Genomic DNA, 21,458 nt, shown 5'->3' with positions numbered 1-21,458 from the left:
CAATAAATCTGGCACATTGCCCATAGCAATCACCACTCCTGGTCTACCTATCATAAAACTAGAACAATTCCTGAACTGAATCATCCTGGAAAATCATTCTAAATATATTTAGTGAGCACCTACCAATCGAGGATCTGGGACTACAATATTAAACAAGGCATATACAAATCCTGATCTCTTTCTAGTAGAGATGACAGGCATTAAACAAGTTAACATGTAAAGAAATAATATGAGGAAATAAGGAGTTTAATGTCTTATTAAGAAACAGAAACAGAAATGGAATAGAAAGTGACTGAGGCAGGGATGTTGTTTCAAAAAGGACTGTTGCAAGAGATGACAGCTGTGTAATGAGTGGTGACTTTGTGGAGGTCCATGGGAATAGAGGAAAGCAAAACTAACAACCATTAGAATGGAAATAAGCATGCATGTTCCAATGTGAACAAGAAAGCCAGGGACTGATGGTGGGGTTGAGAGGGGCAGGCAGTAAGATGTAAAGGTGAAGAGTCTAGTGGAGGCCAGAACAGGCAGGGCATTGAGAACATGGTATGGAGATTGGCTTTTATTTTAAGTCCAGGGGCAGATGATTTATGGATTTCAGTGGTATTAAAAGTTCTCTCCTGCTGTCCAGTGAAGTACTGAGATAAGTTGGGAGGCTACTGCAATAGTTAAGGCAAGAACATAATGGTAAAAAAAAAAAAAAAAGGCGTAAAAATGGACAGATTCAGGATATGTTTTGCCATGAGCCACAGCACTTGCTAATTGATTGGGCATTGGCAGTGATTAATAAGCCTAGGGGATGGGCCCAGTGGGTTAGAAAAAAGAAAAAATGTTTTACCATGACTCCTGGATTTTTGGTCTTAGCAAAAATTATATCATTCACTGAATCAGAAAATACTGTTGGATGAATAGATTTTTGTTTTATTTTAGTTAAGCTGGAGGCTAGGAAATCAAAAGTTTAAGATGAGAAGTTCCTTGCTTTAAAAAGATGCTTCATATAAAAGTAGAGATGGGATCAGAACTCCAAAGACTAATTGCTCATTTTAGCTATAAACAACTCCTCAACAGAAGAAATAATGATGTCTCCTACAATATAATGTGATGAACTTTCTCCAGATGGCCATAATATGGTATTAAAATGCTAACATAAACTATATAATATGGATCTTTGGAAAGAACTGATTTTATGCTGGGCCGTTGCCCTTTTGTACTGCTTACATCAACATTCCAGAACATCTCCCACTACCCACCAGTGTGACTCTGTTTAGGAAATGTTCACAAACATTAGGCTCTCCTCAAGTGTCAGCCCAGCAATACCCTCATTGGGATTCCCTGCCCACATGTCCCTGAGCCATTCTTCTGAAGAGTACCTAACACTGAAGACTCTATCAATGTTTGTTCTAATCAATTATAATGTAAGCAACAAGAAAAGAGAACGTATCTCTAGGTGACAAGTATGTCTTTTGTTTAAAATTATCTAATCTCTTATTTGTGGAGATTTTTAAAGTATGTACTTTGAAAGTCAAAAATTGAACTATTAGTCCTTTAAGTATTTTTACTTTTAGACTTGATGACTGACAGACCGGATTGCACTATCAGTCAAGGTTATTTAGATTGTAAAGGATTTCATCAAGTTAATCTCAACTTCAGGTATAGTTTTAGAGATAAGAAGAGGTGTGCTGGACCAGGTCTAGAACCTATTGTGTGTATTGCTTCTCAACTCCACATTCAGTGACATCACACTGGTAGCCTGAAATCAGCCTTAGTGGATTATATACACTATGGAAATTGGCAAACATTACAAATCATGGTATTTTTTATTTTCTAAAAGAAAAAAGTGAGCTAGTTATTAAATATTTACCACCACACAATAGGACATAAATCCATTAAAAACAGATTAAAAATCATTCCAGAACTCAACAAAATAAAATTCAAAACCTGTTCTTTTCCTGTTAAAATATTTACACCAGGATGATCAAAATATTATATATCTGTCTTGTTGCATGATTTATACCTTTTTCAAATTTTATTATAATAAATCACCAATCACCTAATATAATTAATCTCAGAATTTTCATCTCAATATTAGTCATAAAAATTCCCTGTATCTATTATCATTTTGACCTTATTGAATAGTTAATTATCACTGATTTAAAGATTTTAATATTTAATTTCTAATTTATTATTATAATATTTATATTCTAAATATTCTCAATTTAAAATCATCTTTGGGAAACAAAATTCCCTCAGCAGATTAGAAGATTAATTTTTGTCTTACTCCAATCATCTTCATTTTGTGCAATATTCATAGAAATCCAACTGCTATATAGATATGAATGATCTTCTACATGCTTCAGTTACTATCTTTGTGTTCTTTGAAATTAGATGAGTCTTATTGGTTTGTTATTCACACAATTATTTATTAAGAAACAGTGTGGTTCCTTTTATTCAAGGAAGGCTTCATCTAAACTTTCTAGAAGAAAATACATTTCCAATCCCTCTTCAACTGTGAACTCCTTAAGGACGTCTTTGTATCTTAAGCACCTAGCTAGTACCTGGCACTTAGCTATGGTTTAATTTTGCTTGATTACTACAAAAATGCCATAAAATGTACTGCTTTTGACCTGAGAAAGTAAAATTTTTCTGAGAATAAAATTATTAAGAACTTAACATACTCTGTTTCATAACTGGAAATTTACCAAGGGATTTTTACCTAATGGTCACTCTATGTGTGGGAGTTTGTGGGATAAGATTCACAACCTGAGACACACCACCTCACCCCCACGAGACTGGCTACTATCAAAAAACAGGAAAGAATTATCAGCAAGGATGTGGATAAACTGGAACCTCTGTGCAATGTTAGTGGGAATATAAAATGGTACTGCTGTGGAAAAATAGTATGGATGTTCCTCAAAAATATAAAAATAGAAGTACCATATGTTCCAGCATCTTCACTTTTGGGTGTATACCCCGAAGAACTGAAAGCAGGGACTCACACAGATATTTGTACACCATGTGCTTAGCATCATTATTCACAATGACTAAAATGTAAAAGCAACCCAAGAGTCCATCAACAGATGAATGGGTAAGCAGAATGAAGTATATCCATACAAAAAAAAATGTTACTCAACCTTAAAAGAAGAAAATTCTGATACACACGATACTCAGGGATAAACCTTGAGACCATTATGATGAACAACATAAGCCATTTTACAACAAGGCAAACACTGCATGCTTCCAGTTTTATGATATTTAGAGTAGCCTGAATCATAGAGACACAAAGTAAAATGGTCGTGGCCAGGTGTTAGGAAGATAGAGTAATGGAGAGTTATTTTTCAATGAGTATAGCATTTCAGTTTTATAAAATGAAAAAAATTATGGAGATGGTTGGTAGTGATAGTTGCACAAGTTTATGAATATTGTAATAGCACTGTACTGTATACTTGAAAATGGTTAAGATGATAAATTTTATGTTACATATATTCTACCACAATGAAACAACTGAAGGAAAAAAATGGGTATACTACAAGTATCCCAAAGGCTTCACCAATCACAAAATCAATTCTAGGCAAACTACGCCTAGTATTTGAATAGTGCTTTGGGTTTTCAAAGCAATTACTCCTCAGTTGGTCTAAGGTACAATGTGCCTTTCCACATAAGCATTTCATAGCCTTGAGTCTGTATCTAGTAACTAAAGAGAGACTACAAATTTCTCCTGCACATGAACCGAGTGTAAGAACTTTATCTGGTGTTCAATTGAAGAAACAGTACCTGATCCTATGCTGGGTAAATGCAACTTTGATACATAAATTTTGATCATGTACATGGTAACTTTATGTGTGATTTAAATGTTTCAGAGGTTAATGTGGGACTATTCTTAATTTTTTACCGTGAACCTGACTTTAGAACCTAACCCTATTTAAAGTGTGATACCACAATCCGCTTTCACCCACGTGTTAGACTTTTAATAATCTTTTCTTTATATCCAGACTAACTTCTAACCCAAGCAGACACTGAAATTCCATGCAAAGCACTGCACATTTTCCTTTGAACTCAAGCTCTAGAGGGAAAACATGGAAACTTGGAGGAGCTGACCAGTCTCTTCCTGTCCTCATAAAACCTTGATCTACTATAAACTCACACCCAAAATATCAGACTTAGGAGAGCAGGACTGATGATTTTTGAGGAGGTAGCTGTTTCAACTACCTTTTTTTCTAATAAGAGATGGAATACCTGAGCCTGTAAGAAATGCGAGTCATTACCTAAAGTTATTGAGCAGTTAAAGATGAGTGACCTCCCAGAGTCTAACTTAGGACTCACGGTGCATTTATAAAAGACTTAAAAGATTATTTGTGAGGGTCTCCTCACTTAATAATTGCCAAGAGTTTGGAAATCTCAATGAATATCCAAAAGTTCTTTTGGTAATAGCACACAAACCCTATGTTCTCTTTTAAATTGCACATATGAGGTTTCCTGTGTTGTCTAATTATGCAAAGTCCTAGCCCATCCAATGGAGATTCCAAATTGCCTTCTCAATTAACTCATGGATATTAAAATAAGAGACTTGTGTTCTTTCTGTTGGACAGCAAAAAGTGTTCTCTGAAATGTAGGTCATCTGTGATATCAGGAAAAGTGTAGGCTTAACATTTTTCAAGATACTCTCTAGTCATTTATCCGTTTGCTAATATCACTATTCACTATGATGAGAATCTGTAACTTTTAGAAAATTTAAAACAATATATTTTAATGTTACTATGATATTTCCTGGGGATAATAACATTTGAAATTTATGAAATTAATAGTGACTTCAATAATAAAATATGCCTCATTACTGAGTCCCATTTGGTGCATGATATAAATACACTTTACACACTCAAGTCTTTCAAATCTGGGACTAAAGTTTGTGTAACATCCATTTACTGATTTTATCAGTTACTCAAATAAATGCTGGATTAACTGTACTACAAAAGGAAGGGATATGTACATCCACAGCCCAGCGGGCTGCACAAATCCTGAATGTAGCTGTCTGCCCTTCAATGCCACTCTCCATATCCCCAGCCTCCATCGCCAATATTAAAACATGCACTTCTTCTCAAATTGCTGTGGCTTATCACTGAGCATGGTGAAAGCGAGTGCTCCTTGGTGTGGTTCTGTACCATCCAGCATGGAAAGTCAGATTCTAAAGGAAATAGTCAAAATTACCACTTAAAGCCTAATAAATACTTGATATGCATTAATTTTATTAATCCTCACAGGAACTCTTTGAAGTAGCTGTTATTTTCTCTAACTCACAAATCAAGAACTAAGACAGAGAGAAGTCTTAGTTGTTATAACTTGTCCAGTCATAGGCAGTAGGTTGTAGGACCCTTGGGAAAGTCTCATGTAGGAGACTGATATCTCCATTTCTCAATTATCCTAACACACTGTTAGGCATTGGCACAAATTGCTATTTCTCTAGATAGTACCAGATGACATAGTGATCCTAAATTTATGGCCATGATATATATTAAATTCAAATCTTTAACAATTACAATCAAATATGTTGTGAGATGATTGTACTGTGAGAGGCATTCAAAAATTAAGACCCAATGTCAACATAGCAGGGCAATTTTTCCCATCCCTGGGCAATATGCTTCATTATGTGTGAAAAGGAGGGCACCATTGCTTACTCTCTTTTAATTTTTTTCTTACGTTTAAAAAAAATCCAATAGGAATCTTTAAGCTAATAGAGGTTAAATGCTCATGGGATGTGAGTCTAGTTTTCAGAGCCCACCCAGACTATTCTATTGAATTTAGTATGGCCACAGGCCACCATGAACTGTTGGGACGAAGCCCAGTGGTATTATCTAGAATGCATACTTTACATTTGAGGAAGTTGTTTTTGTGAACTATTATGTTCTCAAATAGCTTATGTGCTCAATACTTTAAGTCTAACAGCATTCTTTTTTAATGTATGTATGTATTTGTTTAAAGACTAGTTCAATAAATAGCTCATTTTAAGGATACAACACCTCACTTATTTCAGAGTGCATCCATTACAATTAGCACGTTTGATCCATTTCCTTAATAACGTATTTTAGTATAGGGCAGTCCCAACCATGAGGGCTAATGTTATTGAGAACTTTCCAAGAGGGAGTATAAGATGAAGGGGATGTCAGAGAAGGGGTGAGACTTAAATTAACGTAAGAGAAGAGGACAAAGTATCCTGTAGCAGAGAGTGCTGTGAGTAAAAGTGTGGAGGCACAAGATAAGCATGTGCCGTAACCCGCTCACCTACTTCCTCTGTGCTGCCTTACTAATGTTCAAAAACTTCTTTCTCCTTGTTGTAATAAATTTGTTTTCCTTTAAAAGCCATTCTCTCCACCTTGCTTTGGAGCTATTTCTCTCTCACCTTCTAATGTACTTTATATTATCAGTAATTAATTTGTCCTTGCATATTTATTTTCTCCCTCTCAAATCCTTTCAAATATGCTTGTCTCTCCGAAGTTTAAATAACCTTGCCTGAAACCCCTGTTGCCACGCCATTTTGATCACTTTAACAAACTTCCTGGAGGAGTTGTCTGGACTCTTGACCACTTTTTCCTTTCCTCCCATTCTATACCCACCTCAATCTGGCTTTACTCTACATTACTGGATAAAATCAACAATGGCTTTCATAGTATCACATTGAACAATCTCAATTCCTTACTTTACCTGAATCATCAGCAGATTTCAATGGTGTTGACTATTCCTTCCCCAAAACACCCTCTTCACTTGCTTCCTGTGATGGAGCATCACTCTCGAGTTCTTCTCAATACAGGATGATTCCTTTTTAGCAAGTTACCAAATGCTAATATTCCTCAAGGATCATCTTAGCCCTTTTCCCTTCTTACTCTATAGTCTCTATGAAACTGATATCAGCTATATCCAAGAATTCTTCTATCAATATCTTAATCCAGGTGACTCGCAAATTTTAATTAAACAGTTGATTTTGAGGTAACTATAGATTCACATGCAGTTGTAAGAAATAATACAGACATCCTATGAGCCCTTTAATAGTTTTCTCCATGGAAACATCTTTATTATAATGCAGTGTCATAACGAGGATATTGATATTGATACAGTCCAGATACAGAACAGTCTTATCATCCCCAGGATTCATCATATTGCTCTACTGTAGACACCCTCTTTCTCCTCACCCCAATTTCCCCATCTTATCCCTGAAAACCACTGACTTTTTCCATTTCTATAATTATGTCATTTCAAGAATATTATATAACTGGAGTCCTACAGTATGTAACATTTTGAGATTGACTGTTTTCACATAGCATAATTCTTTGGACAGTCATCCAAGTTGTTTTATGTATCAATAGTTTATTGATTTTTATTGACAAATAATATTCCATTGTATAGAAATACTACAGTTTGTTTAATTATTCATCTATTGAAGGACATCTGAGTTATTTCCAGATTCTAGGTATTACAAATAAACCTGCTTCTGTGGGAATATATGTTTTTCTTTCTATGAGATAAATGCCCAAATGTGTAATTGCTAGGTTGTGTAGTAGTTTTAGTAGTTTCATGTTATTGTTGTTTAAGTGACTGCCAAGTGGTTTCCCATTATGGCTATCCCATTTTACATTTCCACCATCATATATGAATGATCCAGTTTCTCCATATACTTTCCAGAATTTGGTATTGTCATTAACTTCTTATTTTAGCCACTCTGATAAGTGTGTAGTGATACCTCATTGTGGTTTTAATTTGCAATTTTTCTAAAGGCTAATTATGTTGAACATCCTTTCATGTGCTTGTTTATCATCTTCATATCTTTCTCTGTGAAATGTCTATTCATGTCCTTTGTATCGTTTGAGTTGGCAATCTGTAAACACTTCATGATAATGAATTTGGTATTCTAGTAACTGTGTACAAAGAGATTATATCAACATTATGGTTAAAAAGGAAAGTTTGTACATAAGTAATAACAAACAGCAATCTACTGTCCTTACATTTTCCATATCAAATGAATTTATTTGTCTCCTTAACAATTAGTGTTTGTAATAAAAATATTCTTAAATTTTACAAGTACATGTACATTTTAGACTAATATTCATTTCTCACCAATATTGGAAATATATAAAATGCTCTCAGCAATTTTACAGAATAGCAATTTCAACAAAGGACTGATCATGTTAATAAAAAGATTAACTTTGACAACAAAATGAATAAGTTTGTTCACATGACCTTCCCACATAAATGTTAAATTATCACAAGCACTTCACTGTGTGAGCTATGTTTATTTACTGTTTCATTCATTGCACATAACAGAATACCACCAAGATATTGTTTGAGACATTAAAATACAAAAAATAAAGGTAAAACAGTTCCTCTACCTGCAATAATCACACAGATCATTTGTGAGAAAATATTATAAGACAGCTAGAGACTATAAAGAATAAACTATTTTAGCTGTAGGGCTAACCAAAAAGGTAAGGCAAGGTAAGAAAGAAATCAAGAAGGGATAGATTAATCATAAAAAAGGAAAATATTTGATCCTCATCTCTTAAAAAGTCCCATTAGGACATTATGTCATCAGGTGAGTGAGAGAGAAACATGGCTAGAAATGCAAAACAATACAGGTAAAGGTAAAAGGTACTGAAGCAGAAATAGGTAGGACTTGGACAAATAATGGTAAAACCACTACTCTGGACAAGTATAGAATAGGCACAACAAAAAAAATTTATTGTCTTTGTACAACTGTAAATGAGAGATTTTCAATATATGACTCAGAATTCAGTAACAGTTAGACTGTAAGAGATCAAATAGTTTCCAATCTTCCCTCTTGCCACAACCAATTTATTTCTCAGATTTATAAGTATTGCCTAAACCTGAGACAAAGGCTCCAGTACATGAATTCTGCAACCTTGAATTAGGTTCACACTTGAGTGGACTGATAAACCAAATCCCAGCTACAAATCCTACAGCCTGTAAAAATGGGGTAGGGTTCTATTTCAAGTGTGCAGCTTCTTTCCATTTATAGAAAAATTTTAGTTTCATTTTAAGTTATTTTAAAAATTTCTCAGAAATTAGCCATGTAAATTATATAGAAGAGATGCAAGATATTATATTGCTGGACACACTGAAAATGTATGCTATAATAATTAAATGCAGCTAAGTTTATGTTCTTATTATTAGTTTACATTTTCTCTAATTTGGATGTTTATTTTGTGCACTTGACTTTCTGCTATGATGTTTCTTCATGTGATTCATAGTGGTGATTGACATGCAAGGAGGAAATGTGTTATCACGCAAACTTGAATATAACTACAAAAACTTTCTGAGAGAAATCAATTTGGTGAAACATTTTTTTCTGTTGAAAAGAAAAGCAAGAAAATTTCAGGAAGTTGTAAACCTAAGACTTTTAAAATTATTTTAAAAGTTCCATATAGTAAATGTAATATAGAAAGTAGAAAAAAACTACTAGAAAACTTTTATACAAAAATTAAGATTTTTTTCTCATTCTGAAAGTCTAAGACATGTCTAATACTCTACTGAAATATTAGCAATAGTGATGACTACATGGGTGAGTGATACATGAAAAATATTACCAAATTCAAAGGTCCACTTAAGGGCCTGTGCAACCAAAAAGTTGCATATTCAATGAGTGAGACTTAACCACAGGGACGAGCTGGTAGTAAATTAAATTTGTGGGAGTAAAAGGAAAGATGAGGTTTTACTGATGGCATGTTGAAGAGAGAGCGAAATTTAGCTATGAACAAGGTTCAGGTCTGAGCACTCTTTTATTAGTTTAAGTAATAATAGTATTTAGCATTTATTGAGTGCTTACTATTTGCCAGGTTGTGTTCTAAGAACCTTTTATAGGTTAACGCATTTAATCCCAGTTCAGTACTCAGCCCCATTTTACAGAGGAGGAGACTGAGACACAAAAAGGATAAATAACTTGCCAAGAGTCACAGAACTAGTAAGTGATAGAACATGGTTTGAAATCTGACTGAGAGGGCTTGCAGTCTGTTCCCTCTGCCTCGAGCCTCTGATCATAACAGTTCACAAGGGTGTAGCCTTCTCTGTGTGTCAGACATTTGTGTACATTTTCTCTATTAACCTTCACAGCAATTCTAAGAGCTACATATTACTTATCCATGTCAAACATGAGAAAACTGAGATATGGCAGGCCCAGGATTAGAACCCATCCTATATTTCATGTTTTCAATATTTCTGCTCCTGCTTTGCCTAAAATAAGGGACTGTAATGTTAACTCAGAGCACACAGGTTGGATGATTCAATGAAAGACAAATATAAAAAGATTTTGAGCAAAAATTTTTAGATTTGCTCTTGATTCATGAGACACATTCATCCATACCTAGGTATTCAATAAATTTTGTTGAATGAATGATGCTCGAATGAACAAATGCACACTTAAGTGAGTGTATGGTTATACCAGCCTCTCCTCCTAACATTAAATGGTAGCATGACTCACAAAATAAGATAAGGTAAAATAACCACAACCAAACAGAGATCAGTTATTTATTTTCTTTAAAACACTTCACCTGCCACGTAAGCCACAAAAGGTCTGTCTCACTGTCTCAAATCAGCCACGAAATGCTTGGGTTGTAGCTTTCTGAGTTGAATATCCAGACTTCTGCAAGATCTGGTTAACTAGGTCAGATTAGCAAGATTTTCCACTCTATCACGTTTTTACAAAGATAGCCAAGCATAGCAACATTAAAGAAAACAATTATTCTTTATCATTAAAAAAAAAAAAGAAAAGCAAGAGGCTTCCTCAATAATCCATGACATTTTTCAATTACTGCTTGGACTAACCTTAGAGATATGTAGGTTGCTGGGCCCAAATTTTAAAACGTTTTATTTTGATTCATTGGAAAACCTTTAATTTTTTTTAAACAATTCTTAATCCAAATTGTATTCCCATCGCAAATGTTTCTAGAGGATCTTAAACCAAATCAGCATGAAACCTCGGTTGTTGTTTTTTCGTATTCAATGAGTGAGAATTAATTAGAGAACTTTCCAATCTTTCCTTGTCTCTATTAGAAGTGCTAATGCTTCAACTCAGGTGTCTTCATGTCTCAAATAACATGAAAAAATGACAAAAAATAAAAGAAACAGGATGATCTCTTCGGTACTTTGTTTTCTTCTTTTTCAACCTTAGGACTATAGGGAGCAGTATTACTTACATACCATCTTCTATTTCCTCCTTTTTGTTAAGTATTTCTATTGGGCCCAGTGTGAAATGAAATACTATAGCTACATCTTTTTTCCCTTACTATGCATATGATAGTGAATTGGTAACATCTATTTTTTTTCATAGATTGCCCTCTGAAAGAACTTGTGATTATATATCTCAGCTTTTACCTGAAACTTTGTTTCTAAAGGGTAAACATATCTAAAAAAAAAAAGGAATCAAACACATGATCTGTTTGATTTCTTCAAAATTTAGCAGCAAGTGTATTTTCTGTAAATCACGTTCATTATCAATTTGTCCTTACATTAATTTTTAATGAATAGCATTTCCATCATATATAACTTGGGATTAAATGTTTGAGACAATATATGTTAATGTTGTAAAATAAGTTGTCCTTTCCTCTCTGTTAAACCCCTACTATATTATTTAAAGTCAACAATTAGCAAGTCTCTATAGCTGTCCCCCAATGAAGGAGGTCCATCCATTAGAGTAGAGAGAAAATAACAACAAAAAAAATTTAATGGAAATAAGTTGTTGTAACTGCATAATTTAAATCTACAAATCATTTCTTTTTTTGCTTAATGTTTCTATTGTTTTTGGTTTATAGGGACCGAGCCCCTTTTATTTTTACTTCAGAGATGGAATACTTTATTACAGAGGGTGGGAAAAACCCACAGCATTTCCAAGATTTTGTGGAACTTTGCTGTCGAGCTTATAATATTGTCAGGAGACACAGCCGACTAATATTGAACATGCTAGAACTGGTAAGTCCCTTGGGGAAATAATAAAAAATAAGCTTCAATTATGTCTTTCTATGAGTAATCTATTCTTGCTAATGGCTTGGAGTTCCCCAAAGAGCTATTCAAAACAGAAAGAAATGAACAAACTAAAAGTACCATTGTACAGCTTATAAACACATTTCTTAATAAACTTACTACATTAGGTCACACTTATTGTCCCAAACATTTCTGTTCAATATTGATATAATTAGGGGTTACCTTAGCATATTTTGACTAATGATCAAGGACAGTAATTTAGAATATTGTATCAGTTGTACTGTACTTTAAGCTTTGTTTTTAAGTGCTTTTAAAAAACTAGCCCTTACACTTTATGGCAACTCAGTGATGTAGACCAGGCAAGAATTTTTCCTGGCTCCCCTCCCAATCTCTGCCTTTGGTCACTTGCCTATTTTCCAGATTAGAAACTGAGAGTTAAAAATGTGAGGTACTTGCAAGCAACTCAATCAGAGAACGCTTCATTTAGTATTATGCATTTGGTCTACTGACTCAGGGTCCTTCCTACATGCTTTCTGCTGACCAACAGGGGAAACTATCAAATACAAAAAGATGACAATCAGATATGCAGAGTGAGAGAGAAGGGATTTGTCAGAAGTGTCTTCTGGAAGAAGAATGTAGTGCTTCATTTGGTCACATACATACACACTATTTATTGCAGCAAACTGTAGGAGAGAAACACACCTTTCGTAGACCAATATGGTGTCTGGAATCAATGTGATCATCAAAAATAACTAGTTCAAAGGTTTCAGTTGACAATAATTCTACTAGATGCTGTTAAGGACACAAATTTGGTAGCCAGGGCTTCCTGGGTTTGAATACTAATTTAGAATTTTACTGGCTGCATTCCCCCAGTGAGGCTTTATTTCCTCATCTATTTAATGAAGATAGTAGCATCTACCTTATATATGGAGGATTGATAAATGCCTAACCTAATAGTGAATGCTTTGCATGAGCGCTATACTAAGACCTTTATGTGTGTTAATTGCTTTACATTTCATAATAACCCTAATAGATAATTAATATAAGAAACTTAGCACAGTACTTACCATATGGCAGGATTCAGTTAATTTATTATACTAGATCCTTGTTAATCCATAAAAATACTGTCCAATACAGTATGCCCTCCTCACATATGGTTATTTAAATTTAAATTAATTACTATTGAATAAAATTTTAAATTCAGCTCCTTAGGCTCATCAGCTACATTCAAAGTGCTCAATACCCTTTCACACAGGTGGCTAGTGATACCATATTGGACAGCGCAGCTCTAATACATTTCCATCATTGCAGAAGTTTTATTAGGCAGTGCTGAATAAATGTTGACCTTGTTGCAATAAAGGTTTGATTTGGGTCATTGTTTTAACTTTAAAACAACATGTGTACCTTACTTCTCTTTTCTCTGTCTTGAAAAAGATGGGAATTTTTTAAAATATTATAAACATGTAACCCTTCTTATACAAAGACACTTAAGTTTCTTAAAGAGTAAATGGGATATATAAGGTTCTGCTCATCTTCAGAATTAAGTTGGCTTTCCAATAACTTCCAGTGGTTCACATTGGTAGATTTGTGTTTTACCTCTGAATCTTTGAATTCTATTATGCCATATTGTAATTTTGAGATGCCTTATGGTTCATAATCTGTGTTCATACCACAAAGGAAACTCTACAAGGACTAAGTCTGTGACCTGGACTCCATTTACATAATAAATATTCAGATAGTATCAACTCTAATATTTACTTGGGATCTAGCAAACTCTAACTCATGAATCCCCGAGCTCTTGCTTGCTTACTATATACCAGAAATTGTGGAGGATACATTAACACATGACACCCAGTCTTAAAATTTTCAATTTAATAAGGAAGCTAAAGTTCATGTACACAAGTAACTAAGGAATCCAACATTTCTGAATGTCTATAATGCTGTAAATAACTACATACAAGAGTAAGTACCATACTAACTATGACTTGAACCAGGCATTTGAAAAACAAATCCAAAGAAGAAAAGCACAAATATAGTTTACGCTGTTTCTCAGGAGACACTAGAATTATGCTGAATGATAATAAGTGAGTATGTTGATGTAAAAGGATGGCTTTTTGAAAATATAGATTCAGAAAGCTACTGGTAAAAAAAAAAGAAAGAAAGAAAAAGAAAGCTATTGGCAAGCTTTTGTCTCTTATTTAGTAAATTTTTCTACCTACCTAAAAAGAAAACTGCTAGCATGTCATAATATAGTCATCATTAAATTACAGAGTTAATGTAATCTTATTGCATTTAAAAACATAGATACATAATTTTTTCAATTTTTTATTGTTACTCTATTGCAATTGTCCCAATTTTTCTCATTTTCCCTCTTCCACCTAGCCCATCTCCACTCCCACAGTGAATCCCCACACCATTGTCCATGTCTGTGGGTCATTCATACATATTCTTTAACTAGTCCCTTCCCCTTTTTCCATCATTACCCCCCTCTCCCCTCTCTTCTGGCTACTGGTCAGTCTGTTCCATGTTTCCATGCCTCTGGTTCTATTTTGCTCACTTGTTTATTTTAAAAATTCTTTTCATATAATATTAAAATCAAATATTTAATATTTCTGGTATATTATATATCAAAAAATCTCCCTCTGTTTTAATTATTCAAGCCTTGATTTTTAGGCTAAGGAGGAATATTTGGCAGTGAAGAATACTAATTCAGATTAAGCATATAATCTTAGATTTAGTTTGTTACAGAAATTGAAACATAGATCAGAGTCAATGTGGACCTATTAGACTAATGAACAAATGTGTGTGTGTGTGTGTATGTAATAGAGTAGTGTGTTATTCACTCTGTTTCTGGTCAATTACCTCTTGGTTTTCTTCTTTTCAGTTTTCATGTGGCATTCTGTAGATAATCAAAGCATGAGTAAAGGTTTCAGGACCACACTTTCTGTACTATAGTTTCATATAATAAAAACTAAACTTAAATTTATGAAAGACTATTTTCTATCTATGTGGGTAATCTACATTTCCCTCAATTCCCTCTCAAATAGGCTCTCACTGTGTAAAATTCTTTAAAAAAAGAACTCAAAGTACTGTACCATGACCCAGTTACAATTTAAGAAATACTCTATATGAGTCATAAGTTCTATCTTCCATGAATGGTCAGTATCCAGGAGCTACACGTTTGGTACGTCTACTACAGAGTTAATGGTTCATCCTCAGTAGAGAGCAGCATGTTTCCAGATATCCACAGATCATTTTATTTACTCCTGGAAAAAGCAGGGGAAAATAATCCTTGAAATTCCCATCCTGCTTAAAAACACAACATCTGCAGGAGACTCAAGAGTGTTGCTGACTGAATTCACTAACATAAAAGCCTGTATTTCATCAGCTTTTCTCTCATTAAAAAATCAATATCAGCTATTATGGAAGGTTCCCAAAGAACACGGGGACCATTCACCCAGTTTAAAATGTTTTTCACACCCATTATTATACCATATATTTCCCAGCAGAAATCTTTCTGACTCCTCTATGTGGTGGTGAAGACTGTCTGCTTCCTGAAGCACAGCTATCAAAATGGATGTGGATTTAGAAGGAGAATAGAAGTAGAAAAAATTTTAATGTTCCTATCCTTCAAAAAGAATTTATTTGTCTTTTACTTGTACTAGCCACTTTTTCCTTTTTCCTTTTCCTATAGTTGCAGTTAAAGTTATTGCTCATGTAACCTAAGTGAGAAGACATTTGAACTACATCTCTGTGGTCTAAATGGACCCAGGTTTGAGACAATCTTCATTCTGATGTGCACATACACAACGCTCTAATCCTTCTAAGGAATGGAGCACATCAACAAGGCAAGGTCAGCACTTGCTACCTTTCATTAGCGTGTGCTAGGGAGAGAGCTAGGGTTCTTCTGATTTGAAGGTGGCTGCACCTCACACTCATGTAGAGTGTGTGTGTGTGTGTGTGTGTGTGTGTGTGTGTGTGTGTTGGCAGAGGAAGGAGGAAGTATAGGATCTACTTCCCAAGGAAATATTTGACAGAGTCCTAAACAAGCAGGTGTGAATTCAGGGTACTATAAAAACTAGAAAGCAATTCATATCTAGAGAAAAGGAGTTTTCTTAGCAAATGAACATTCACAGTGTGACAGAGGGAGAAACTGCTTCAGTAAGTACACATATGTTTCTAGAACTCTAAGTACAGAACTGACCAGGTAAAGCCTAATCTAGACTCTTGTTGCTTTTGAGACTGTATCTCCCTATGGTTGATTTTAAGTTTAGCAGTCAAATGTTGGACTTGCTACTAATAAGTTTTCAATGCCAGACAGGGTCAAGTATTTTTTATTCATGCATGCATGCATGCATGCGTTTATTATTTCATAGACATTCTTTAAGTTCTGTTATTTACAAAGTACCATGCTAGATGCTATAGACAATTCAACATTAAATAAATACTCAGTTCCTGTTCTCAAAGAAGTTAAAATCTAATCTGACAAACGTATAAATAAACAAAATATAGTACGATTTAGGCAGTGATAAGCACTGTGAAAAAGGTGGGGCCAAGTATAAAGAAACCAAGTATATATAAAGAAACTATATATATCAAGAGGATCTATGATGCTTCAAGGAGGGGCTGGAGAACTAGAAAAAACATGTTCAATTTATCTAGGGAAATAAAGATGAGGGGTTGAACTAGGGCAATAATTGCAATGGACAAGAGGAATGAATACAGGAGACTGCTGAGGTACCTTTTACAGAATTAAGTAATTGACCCTGGGAATCAAGAAGAGGAAGAAATAAAAGAAAGTTTGAATTTCTTGTTAGTTGGGCAGTGGAGGAATTGAAAACAGAAATAAAACAGGGAAAAGGAAAAGAATTTATAGGAGAATTTGCTCAAATTTAGATATCATGAATGTGAGCTGCTAGAATGTGATCATCCATGAGGAGAGGCTGTTGACAACTTTCCAGGACTACCTGGACCGTTTTCATGGTTTCAGTTACTATCTGCATGCTACTGACATACTAAGCTATATGGTTTAGTCCTCATCCAGCCCTCCAAATATACATGATCAACCCCCCAGTTTTCTCAATTCCATTTATATTTAAAATCCAATACCTTATCTTCATTCCTAAATAGTCTCCTAATCCAGCCTCTCTTACCTGACTTCACTTAAATGTACTTTTTAAAAATAACAACAATGAGCCCTGACCAAATGGTTCAGTTGGTTGGAGGATCATCCTGTACACCATAAGGCTATGGGTTCAATTACCAGTTCAGAACACATACACACACCTAGGTTGCAGGTTCAATCCCTGGTTAGGGCATGTATGGAAGGCAACTTATTGGTGTTTCTTTCTCACATCAATCTCTCTCTCTCTCTCTCTCCTCCTCCCTTCCTCTCTCTCTAAGGTCAATGAACATATCTTCGAGTGAGGTTTTAAAAAATAAAATAACAACAATTAATTCTCCAAAATACAATGCAATTACTTTATTGCCCATTTAAAAACACTATAAGAGCTATCTCTTGCCTTTAGGATAAAGTACAAAATCTTTTATATTTCTAAAACATCCTACCCTACTTACCCTTTCAGCCCAATCTCTTGTCACTCACCCACGGGAGACCCTATGTTCCAGAAAGCTATCTTGGATTTCGTTCTATGAAAAAAATGGAAGATGCTTGTTCTCCCCTGTACATCTCTTTGTGCTGTTCTCTCAACCTGTGTAGGAATAGGAAGAAAGGAAAACAGTTTCAAATTCACTTTTTTCTCCCTTTGACTTCATCAAGTCAATCACAATTTCCCCCGTCTGCCATAGCCATATTCTCAGTTTATCCTTTATTTTTAGGATCGGCAGCATTGTTCTTAACTTTTCACAACTGTAAAAGTGTCTTAACTCCAGAGCAGAAAATAATTTATCATCTTAGTCATAGAGGTACTGATGACATCATTCCTCTTCTTTTATTTTATTTTTTTGCAAAGTTCACATTTATTTCAGAAAGATGTAGTTTTTCTTTCCTCAAAGAGTTTTGCTTGTAACTGCAGAGAATGTCATACCTTCAGTGTACACTATAATGTAAACAAAGTACTCTTCTAAAGGTTGGCAGAAAAATGCCTGAGCCTTTGTACAATTATACCTTTAATTATTTCATTGCTTTAATAATCTTTAATAAATACACGATCACCATTTAACTAGAGAAAATTATGTTCTGATAGTATGAGTCATAGAGTCATGGAAGACAATAAAATAAGAATCAGAGGGATGAGTTTTATATCCTATGTGCTCAGACACCATTTGACCTAGACATTTCTATTACAGTTTGGAAGGAATTAAATTTTTCTTCTTTAAAAATGGGGATTGCAATGTGTTTTTTGTAACAATGTATAAAGTATAAAGCTCTTTTTTGCTCATTAGCTATTTGATTTTCCCAGAATATGGTGGGTGTATGTATATCTACTTTAAGAATGAGAAGAAAAAATACAATTGAAAGATTAAAAAATAAAAAATAAAAATGAGAAGGTAAAGGGGGTATAAATGGTGATGGAAGGAGACAGAATTGCTTATCTGAAACCTATATAATTTTATTAACTAATGCCACCCTAATAAATTTAAATTTAAAATTTAAAAATAAATAAGTATAATGAGAAAATGGAGGTTCAAAGTGGTTAAAAGACATTTTCAAGATTATTCAGGTTTTAAATGGTGGATCCAGATATTCTGACATTAAATATCTTATTATTTCCACTTTCCCACGCTGGATATGCCTCTTCTACAAGAAGACAATATAGGGATAAATAATACTCTCATGCTTACTTCACTAGCTTATGATAAAGTTAAATTATTTTGCAAGTACTTTGATGATTTTATTGGTTTTTAATTTTATTATTATTTTTGTTGCCTCTACTGATAAGTATGGCAGGTTAAAAAACATGAACATAGTTTTTCATGTGAGCAACTGAAAGGCATCGCTATGTAAATTTGTTTCTGTGCACTTGTAGAATTAACTAAGTAAGCTTAACCAAACTTAACCAACTAAGATTTTATTTACATTTATCCTGAGGTTTTGTGTTTTATTTGTTTGTTTTGCCAAGATGCTACATGCAGGGCTGCCAGAGCTCAGTGGGATCCAAGACCTGAAATATGTGTACAATAATCTTCGTCCACAAGACACAGACCTGGAAGCAACAAGTCATTTTACCAGGTAAAGTGAACCGTGAATGTATGAGTGCATTTATGCCTGTGTGCACACACATGTTTCATATTTGAGATGATTTTCACGTGAACAGTCATCGGAATGAAGCTGTCACTTCTGAAACCAGCTTGTGTCTTCTTTCCCAAAGGGTAGGAAAGAACAATGTGATTGTCAGTGTTTCTGTAGCACACTATTGTTCGCTAACCAGACTCTTTATCTAACACATCGCTCAATAAGAGGTCACTGGAAAGAGCAACGGCTGACAAAAATAAATTGGTTGTTCTACTTGAACTATGTCCAGGAAAACCATTTGGAAAAAGAGATTTATGATGAGATATAAACTCACTACTTTCATCTCTAAGAAAATACAGTGATGTGTCACTGCTTGGACAGAGCAATTATAGTGCTACAATTTACAAACAGTCCCTCCTATCATTAAAAAAAAAGGAAAAAACTACACTTTGGATGAAAAAAGCTCTTTCAGGCCTTGACCGAAGGAAAAATGTAAATGTGCTTTGTTTGTCAACCTGAGTCCCATCCCTCCACATCCCCCAGTTTCATCTGAAACACTCAGATCGGTAAAGAAAATGTGAACTAATATTGGCAGTAGATCTGAAACCAATAATCTCCTGGCAGAGAATTAGTATATCACCTACCGGCATACCTTCTGCCAGGCTAATTTTCTCAATTCCGGGTGTTATGTAATGTGTTCTTTCAATTAAACTTCTTTTGAGAAATTTATGGTAAAGAACTTGTTCTCCATTGCAAAGTTAAAAGGCATCTAGTCATCTAAATTAGGGCAGGTCATTTCTCTGTTCAATGATTGTCTTTGATTTGCCATTTCCTTCTTCTAACTTTTGGGGACCTTATAATTTAATTGTCTTCATTAATTTTTTTCCACCACAAATTTATTATCATCAAGTGAATCCTCTTCTGGGTTGATCACTTTTTCAATATACATTCATTCCTGCTTTATGTATTTAACTCATGTTCATAGCCTCATCAGAAATGCTCCCAAAGAATAAAAAATTAATGGAATGAAGGGGGAAAGTCTGATTGAGCTTTCATCCTATTCAGCCCTTGAGATTCTGGACACCTACTACCTCATCCACAAAACCTTCTCAAATTATTCTAGTATTGACTGGTCTTTCCCTCTATAATTCTACAAAACATGTACTTTTCATGCTATACTTAATTTATTACTGAATTACTTACCATCTTGTTGGTTACATCAATTTCTCTCAAGTAAAGCAGGAGATATAGGCCCACTTCCAAAATATATGAATGTAAAATAAACTCTGTTTCTCTTAAAATACATTAATGAGTTTAACACAAAACATAATTTTAAACATCAAATATTCAGTATAGAAAAAGCATATAAAGTGGTTAATATTTAATACAATGCTTCTTGTGCATCAGGCCCTGCTCTAAGTGCTTTTCATATATTAACTTACTTAAGCATCACAACAAGTCAGTGAGGTAATGTCATTTTTATCGACATTTTTAGATTAGAAAATTGAGACCCCAGAGAAGTTACATGATTTTCCAAAGGACACAGCTCACAAGAGAGAGCCACGATTTGAATCCAGGGGGTCTTGCCTCAGAGCATGGGGTCTTGCAGGCTCTGGGAGATGTGTTGCTGCTAATTCAGACCATAGTTTCTTTGAGGTTCCTTAGAGCCCATGTTGGCTGCAGTTTAACCAAAGCAGATCTTGCACCCTTCCTTGGGCACTAATCCTGACTTCCTGAATAGCCCAAGCCTTGGTGGAGGACAGAAGTGCCTTCCTGGAATTACTACCTCTGTGCACCGCCGGGGTCCCTGGGTGTTTGATCCAGCATCTGGGTAATTGCTGGCCAAGGAGCCCTCATGGGACATTTTGACTAGTGACACCAAGGCAGTCACCTTCCTTCCTTTTCCTGCTTTGGCCCATTACCAGATGCCTTGAAACTTTCTATAACTTTTCCCCTTTTTCCTCAGAGAAATCTCCCATGAGATTCACTCTCCCTCTGACTTCCAAGAGCCTGTCTCAGTAGTATATTTTATCTTAAAGCCTCAATTGCATGCCTTTGTTTTCAGATATGACTTAATTTGTTTTAAGCATGTCTTTTCAACTCTTCTCTAAGTTCCCTGGTCAGTTTGTGTGGATCAAGTGTTAAGAACCTTTTCTATGACACATCCCATCCACTACTGTGAAGAACTTGCTATTGAGATTCAAAAAACATCAAGTGATTGTGACTATGGTTTTTTACCTTTAAAAAAAAAAGTTACTTAAAATCTCTCCATTATTTAGATATTTTAAAA

The 21,458-nt window shown here is 34.6% G+C and overlaps 1 protein-coding gene across 1 annotated transcript in view; it reads left to right on the top strand.

Moving 5' to 3' along the window:
• PIK3C2G (phosphatidylinositol-4-phosphate 3-kinase catalytic subunit type 2 gamma) overlaps positions 1–21,458 on the top strand; it is a 272,580-nt gene that overhangs the window by 186,074 nt on the left and 65,048 nt on the right. The window contains exons 26-27 of the mRNA XM_054591390.1: positions 11,805–11,961; positions 19,056–19,165. Coding sequence (XP_054447365.1) covers positions 11,805–11,961; positions 19,056–19,165 — 267 coding nt within the window. The remainder of the gene's footprint in view (positions 1–11,804; positions 11,962–19,055; positions 19,166–21,458) is intronic.

Source organism: Pteronotus mesoamericanus, unplaced genomic scaffold, assembly GCF_021234165.1.
Source record: "Pteronotus mesoamericanus isolate MK-2021 breed Mesoamerican mustached bat unplaced genomic scaffold, CSHL_Meso_final scaffold_21, whole genome shotgun sequence".
NCBI lineage: Eukaryota > Metazoa > Chordata > Mammalia > Chiroptera > Mormoopidae > Pteronotus > Pteronotus mesoamericanus.
The sequence above is the reverse complement of the archived record's forward strand: the minus strand, read 5'-3'. Positions and strand labels throughout refer to the sequence as shown.